This window comes from Penaeus japonicus, unplaced genomic scaffold (genome assembly GCF_977035675.1).
Source record: "Penaeus japonicus unplaced genomic scaffold, GWHDUDI00000001_assembly GWHDUDI00000010, whole genome shotgun sequence".
NCBI lineage: Eukaryota > Metazoa > Arthropoda > Malacostraca > Decapoda > Penaeidae > Penaeus > Penaeus japonicus.
Window position 1 is genome coordinate 31,048,231 of NW_028234412.1, and position 7,500 is coordinate 31,055,730.

A 7,500-nucleotide genomic window follows, 5' to 3' on the forward strand; every position below is an offset into this window, starting at 1 on the left:
AAAATTATCATTAAGTAACATTGTGACCTATTGTTGTTATTGCTAATGAAATCATTATTGTTAATATTAAGATGGTAATAGTAATGATAGTAATCGCAATGCTATTGATGATTATTATATTAATAATTGAAATTACTGTATTGTTATGAATAGAAATAACATGTTATCATTACTATTATGCTGTCTAATAATGGTAACAATAATGAAAATGATAATCCAAATGTTTATGATTAAGAGAACACTAAAGATGATGATTGTGACAGCAATAGCCTAACAATAACCTTGTTGGTCTTATTACTAGCATTATAATTGCAGCAAAGACAACTGCACAGGGAAAAAGGAAAGGAAGACTCATGAGTGTGGTTAATTGACGTTGAAAATGAAAAGTAAATCTTCAAAAGGGTTCAGATTCGGACATTGAGAAAACTTGATGAAGAGATTAAGACTGAGAATTCAAAAGGACTTTAGAGAGAAAAATTTGACTCTTGAGATATGTGGAGAGAGGTATAAACTAGAAGAATGGGGAAAATGGAGTGAATGAAATGGTATTATTTTGAATTTTGGATGAACTTGGAAAAAGATTGAGATAAAGTGATGGATGATAGACACGTTAATTAATGAGTTTATGTGTGTGAGACTTTTTCTTAATATTTCATTGTTGTAGTCATTGTCATCATCACATGACAATTGTTGTCACATAACGTTATTGTTATTGCAATTTCCTTTATTTTTTGGCATCACTGTTGGCATCAATGATGGCGATTGATATTCTCAGGTATTATTATTATCATTGTAATTGTAAGGATCCTTATCATTTGCATTGTATTGTGACTGTCATTGTCACCGTATGAAATATTGTCACATCAGCCTTCAATAAAAGACGGTGATTGATTATGGTTGTGAGCGATGACATGAAAGATAAAAGTGTGGAAGTGGAAAGGAAAAGAAAGAGAAGAAGAAAGAAAAAGGAAGAAGAGAGAGAGTAGTAGGACAAGCTTGAAGAGAAAAAAGGAAAAGAAAAGAAGAGGTGGAGATGGAAGAAAGGAGAAGATAAGGAAGAAAGTGAGGAAGAAGGAGAAGAAGAGAAGGAGAAAAAGAAGTAAGAGGAAAATGAGAATTAGAATGAGAGTAAGAATGAGAGTGAGAGTGAGAGTGAGAGTGAGAGTGAGAGTGAGAGTGAGAATGAGAGAGAGAGAGAGAGAGAGAGTGAGAGTGAGAGTGAGAGTGAGAGTGAGTGAGAGTGAGAGTGAGAGTGAGAGTGAGAGTGAGAGTGAGAGTGAGAGTGAGAGTGAGAGTGAGAGTGAGAGTGAGAGTGAGAGTGAGAGTGAGAGTGAGAGTGAGAGTGAGAGTGAGAGTGAGAGTGAGAGTGAGAGTGAGAGTGAGAGTGAGAGTGAGAACGAGAGTGAGAGTGAGAGTGAGAGTGAGAGTGAGAGTGAGAGTGAGAGTGAGAGTGAGAGAGAGTGAGAGTGAGAGTGAGAGTGAGAGTGAGAGTGAGAGTGAGAGAGAGAGAGAGAGAGAGAGAGAGAGAGAGAGAGAGAGTGAGAGTGAGAGTGAGAGTGAGAGTGAGAGTGAGAGTGAGTGAGTGAGTGAGTGAGTGAGTGAGTGAGTGAGTGAGTGAGTGAGTGAGTGAGTGAGTGAGTGAGTGAGTGAGTGAGTGAGTGAGTGAGTGAGTGAGTGAGTGAGTGAGTGAGTGAGAATGAGAATGAGAATGAGAATGAGAATGAGAAGATATGAGTGAAGGAGAAGGATAAGAAAAAAAAGAAGGAAAAAGATGAAAGAGAAGGAGAATGACAAGAATTATACAGTTGTTTCTCATAAGTTTTATGAATGAAAGTACATTATATAATTGTATCTTTTTCTCTGTTTGAAGTATTAGTCCATGTATTATTGTTACTGACACATATACTATCCTCATACATTATTATTATAAAACAAATATCCTATTTATGATTGATTTTGTCCCTGTACCACCTGCCCCTAACACCAATAATTTCACTTCATTAATTGAAGACTTGGGTTTTGGTGATTAATATTTTGTTTGTTTGTTTGTATGCCTGTTTGTTTGTTTGAGTTTCTCCCAATTGGCAGTATTCTGAATTAAGAAAAGAAATTATATTCAGTAGATTGTTTTATATTTGATGGTATTTTGTTGTGGTTGTTGTTGATATTTTTAGTGTTATTGTTATCTATAAGTGTTTGAATAATCAATTGTCTGTTGTCTTTCATATATGCAGTGTCTCCTTAGAAAGTATTTCATGAAAGTCTGTAATTGACGAGAAATAATTATCATTATTATATATGTTTTTTATGTCTTCCCATTCTTTATTTTATTTACTCATCAGTTACAGAATCTTCATAGAAATACCTAAAAGAAGAATGTAAAAGAAAAAGAAAAAAAACTAAGAAGAAAAAGAAAATAATTCAAGTTAAAGAAAATAATTCAAGTTCGTATAGGATATATGTGGAACAAAAGTAACATGGTGTTTTTTTTTTTCTTTTTTTTAGCCTGAGAATAGAGATATTGTAGACTTTGTATTTGTTCTGAATTGATTTATTATTATGCCTGCTGCTTGCTGTGAACTAATTGATGATCACCTTTTGTCACTGACGTCCATTTTTCTTTATTGATTTTATTAATGGGATACATGTGCTGCTCCAGTCTTGCTTGCTTACATATCCAGTGTTCACTTTCTCTCTAAGGAGGAAAAGCTTAGCCATTTTAGTTTTTATCAAAGCCTTGTTTAAAAGCGTAAGCACCTTTTTTTCTCTTTTTTTTTAATTAGAGATAAATAACAGAAAAAAACAAACTCCCTCCAAAAATAGGGGAAAAATTCACATTATTATCTTGATAAACGTAGTGTTCGTGTCCATTTATTTTTTCATTTATTTATTGATCATTTTTTTTTTATGTGGGGAAGAATAACTTCAAAGTCCGATTGGTATTTCAGACTGGAGGTTCCCCCTACAACACCATTCATGGTCTCAACATGAGTCTGGAGGGCTGGGATCTTTGTATGGTGAGACACAACAGGTGAGTGAGAGAACAGAGAAAAGTTTACGAACAGAGAAAAGTTTACGAACAGAGAAAAGTTTACGAACAGAGAAAAGTTTACGTATGATGGCTGGGGTGATTACAGTTATCATTGTTAACAAGGTTTGAATAATCTAGAAAATGTTGGTTTAGAATCAGGCATTTCTAATATTTATAATTCGTTTAAAGTGGTTTGAAAATATGCAGCTGTAATTCTAAATGCAGATGAAATAGTCCAATGGCAATACAATGTCTAATTCCAATGATAATTTTAAAGTTGTATGTGTAAGTTCAAGATTAAATCTCACAAGTTTATTAACAGGAGTAATCTTAAACTGAACAATTCCAAAAGTTATTTTACTTTCATAAGTGTAATTCTAAAAGTAATCTCAAACTTGTAAAATATTTCCAAACGTGCAGTTCCAAAAGTATTCATGAACTCAAAAATTTTCCGAAAACCTTTTAATTTCAAACTGAAGGGTATTCCTGAAGCATCACACTTCATGAGCCTAGAGTTTACCCGATTATTGAGTACCTCATCACCTTCATCCTTTAACAGGTCGAACTCGGAAGGATCGCTGTCAGAAGCTTCAAGACCGCCCCAGGAGATGGACCTACCTGCTCTTGAAGCCACAGACACCCTGCATAGGAACTCAACCAAGTGGGTAGTGAGGGTGGGAAGAGGAGAGGGAGTGGAGAGGAGATGGAGGGAGGGTGGGTGGATTTGTGTGAGTTGGGATAAATTGTAGAAAGGGGGAGTTAAAGAGAGAGGGAGAGGAGGGAGAAGGAGATAAGGAGAGGAAGGAGAAGGGGATAGGGAGAGTGTGTAATGAGGGTAAAAGGGTGAGGAGAAGTAGTTTAAAGTTGACTGAGAAGAGAGTGTTGTAGAGTTACATTGGGATGGGGAGGGAAGAAGATGGGGATGGGGAGAAAATAGGATGGAAGTTGGGCCATCAGGAGTGGGTGAGAGTCAACGAATGGGTGAGAGTGAGAGAGAGTGAGAGTGAGAGTGAGAGAGAGTGAGAGTGAGAGTGAGAGAGAGTGAGAGTGAGAGTGAGAGTGAGAGTGAGAGTGAGAGGAGAGGAGAGGAGAGTTAGAGTTAGAGTTAGAGTGAGAGTGAGAGGGAGAGTGAGAGTGAGAGTGAGAGTGAGAGTGAGAGTGAGAGTGAGAGTGAGAGTGAGACGGAGAGCGAGAGTGAGAGTGAGAGATAGAGTGAGAGGAGAGGGAGAGGAGGGGAGAGGTTGAGGGAGAGGAGAGGAGAGGAGAGGGAGAGGAGGGGAGAGGAGAGGGAGAGGAGGGGAGAGGAGAGGGAGAGAGGAGAGGGAGAAGGAGAGTGAGAGGGAGAGAGGATAGGAGAGGGAGAGGGAATGAGAGGAATGAGGAGGAGAAGGAGAAGGAGGGGAAGAGAGGAGAGGAGAGGGAGAGGAGAGGGGGAAGAGAGGGAGAGGAGAGGGAGAAGAGAGGGAGAGGAGAGGGGGAAGAGAGGAGAAGAGGGAGAGGGAGAGGGAGAAGGAGAAGGAGAAGGAGAAGGAGAAGGAGAAGGAGAAGGAGAAGGAGAAGGAGAAGGAGAGGGAGGAGAAAAGTCATGAGCAAGAAATTGAGATACATAAAGTGATAAAGGGAGAAAGAATAAGAGCAAGAGAGCAATATAGAGAGATAAAGCTAGAGTGAGAGCTAGAAAGTTAGTTGAGCAAAGGCAATATTGCATAATGTGAAGAAAGAGAAAGAAAGAGCAATAGAGCTGTATTTAAGAATAATAAAGAAATAGAGGTGGAGTGATAAAGCTAGTTTATAGAGCAAGAGTGATATAGTGAAATAGACTTGAGATGATATGGGAACAAGAGAGAGAAATAGAACAAGGGTTAGAGCAAGATCAACCTTTCACTCCAGCCATTTTCATTCATATTGTAAACCTTTTCACTTCTCCTTTTCCCCTACCAGATTCCTTGACTGCAGCAGAAGCCAGCAGTATGACGAGTTGCGGAAGGCCTATGCAGACATCCTCTACCGCTGGGGCCTCCTCAAACAACGGGCGATGGTGAGTGAGCATGTTGGTGCTTTGTTGAAAAAGAGTAGAGGAAAGACAAAAATAGGGCATAGATTTGGATTTCTTTTACTCTTTTTTTCTTTTAATCGTGTAATTATTGCTTGATGAGCTTTTCCATGATGTGAATCTTTTAAAGGTATTTATAATCATCTTTATTATAATCAAAATGATCAACCCTGACAGATTACATTACTTCTAAAGGCAGCAATATTCTTATCATTTTCCTCCATGTTAGAATTATAATGGTATTCCTCCCTCAGGTTCTGAAGTACTTGCAAGCCCAACCACCAGCTCACAAGGGTGTCGAGTTCCCCACCGACTGTGTCCACTGCGGCCAGTCAGCCAAGGGACCTCAGTGCAGATACTGCCGCTGCTTCTCCTTCAGCTGTTCGATTTGCCATGTTGCAGTCAAAGGTGGGTGGGCATGGCAAGGTGTTGTGCTGTCCATGTTGAGGGTTTGTGCTTAGCTTTTGTTGTTTGTTTTTAGAGTGGGCTTTGTAATTTTCTTTTTTTTTGTAAGTGAATCTTTTCTTTTGTAGGAAATGGGAGGGGGGCATATAAAAGTTTTTTTTCTCACCTTGATTGAACCTTTGAAATAACTATATGTGAATGCTAGTTGTATAAAACTATGGGAGATCACTGATAATCTTTTTAGTACTATTGTTCATCTTAATTTTGATGATCTTCATCAGCCTAATTGTAAATCACCATTACCACCATTACCACCATTACCATAATAATTCAAATTTTCCCATTGACCTACAGGAGCAAGCAACTTCTGCGTGGTCTGTGGCCATGGTGGGCATGCTTACCACGTCCTTGAGTGGTTCCGCGACCACAATGAGTGTCCGACAGGCTGTGGCTGCGACTGCATTAAGGAAATGGATCACCTCTTTAAATGATGATAATAACATGATTGACACATGTTGGGAAATGCCCCTTAGCATAGGGAAATAAAACAATTTTCAATAGATATCGAGGCAAAATTCTTGAAAATAAGATTTTTGGCATTATCAAGGAAATGTTATATTTTTCTAGAAGAGTAGTAATCAGCAAAGAAATTCCAAGTCCATGCAGTGATAGAGTCCTCCTTGACATATTCAATTTTAGGATCAGAAATGCAGGTAAGAATTTTGATAAACAAAGTAAAGAATCAACTGTTAATTTGTAATGAAAAATTGTCTTGTTTTTGCCAGGACGATTGATGAGGGGTACATAGCACTTCATAACCAACCCTGCACGTACATAATTTTCTTTGTGCCATCTTGCTTTTGTATCCTCCATCTAAGTGTAATTTTTGAATGATCGAAAATTAGTCATGAGATGTCACAAGCGCAAATTATAATTGTGATTTTGGGTTCGCCATCATAATGAAATGGTGTGATGAATCTGAATGGGAATTATAAATAGAAACTTTCACAGTATTTGATATAATCCATTTCCTGAAATAGGTAAACTTGCTTTCATCTTAATTCTGAAAGAAATGAACAGAATATGATGCATAGTAAATTTAAGTAACTTTTTTTTTTTTAACAAATGATAAGTAAACTGTTCATTCTGTTTTAGTTGTTGAATATTACGTTTATTTGTTTTTCTTTCAGTATGATGTTTTCTAAGCTTGTTTATTATCTGACAGTGTGCTTCTTAACCCATTGGTTGCAGTTTTAATAAAGTATATATACAGTTGGATGGCGGGTTTACATTGTTTGGCTTGGTGCCATCTGTGTCTACGACCGACTCTGCCTTGGCTGCAAATCATGCCATCCGCTGTCAATGGGTTAAGAAAATAATTTACCAAAAATAAGACATTTCATTATATGTATGTATGTGTTGTTAAAAGATATGTTAAGTTCATGGAGGGACAGGCCTAGGAACTTTTTGTGTGTTGGGAGTTGTTAGGGCATTTCATGATTTCTGTAATTATATTTGGACCCAAACTGAGCATTCTAGTTAGCAACACTGGATGGCAGATGCTGTTAGGTGCTGTTAACATGAGATAGATCACAGCTTTAACTACATGGCAGAGGAACCAGGTGTTGCTATTAAGTTATGAGTCATTTTTTTTAGATGGTGATTGTCGTGGAACTGGGTGCTGTCATTAGCAGGAGATGGATTACTTCTATAAGTAATGTTGGCAGAGGAACATGTCAGATTAACTCCTGATTAACTGCTGATACTGCTGACTGACCGGTTGTTTGTACATACTACGTTTTTTTATGATTGTTCCAATATTGCTTGCCAAATATCTAATGCATGACATAAAGAGTACTTTTGTGAATATTCTGTTTTCTTTTATTGTTTTAGTTAATGTTGTGGTATGTTGATATTCTGTTAGGTTGTTTATATGTTATATGTTCATTTATTATTTCTTTAATTTTGTTTTCCTGTACAGTATGTGGTATTAAGAGGCTACTCTTTTATT

The 7,500-nt window shown here is 37.4% G+C and overlaps 1 protein-coding gene across 2 annotated transcripts in view; it reads left to right on the forward strand.

Annotated features, from left to right (window-relative positions):
- Wdr59 (WD repeat domain 59) overlaps nt 1-7,500 on the forward strand; it is a 46,778-nt gene that overhangs the window by 39,058 nt on the left and 220 nt on the right. For both annotated transcript variants that reach the window (XM_043023080.2, XM_043023079.2), the window contains exons 21-25: nt 2,949-3,031; nt 3,591-3,692; nt 4,973-5,069; nt 5,339-5,492; nt 5,844-7,500. The exon at nt 5,844-7,500 is cut by the window's right edge and continues 220 nt beyond it. In XM_043023080.2, coding sequence (XP_042879014.1) covers nt 2,949-3,031; nt 3,591-3,692; nt 4,973-5,069; nt 5,339-5,492; nt 5,844-5,980 — 573 coding nt within the window. In that variant the 3' untranslated portion in view covers nt 5,981-7,500. The remainder of the gene's footprint in view (nt 1-2,948; nt 3,032-3,590; nt 3,693-4,972; nt 5,070-5,338; nt 5,493-5,843) is intronic.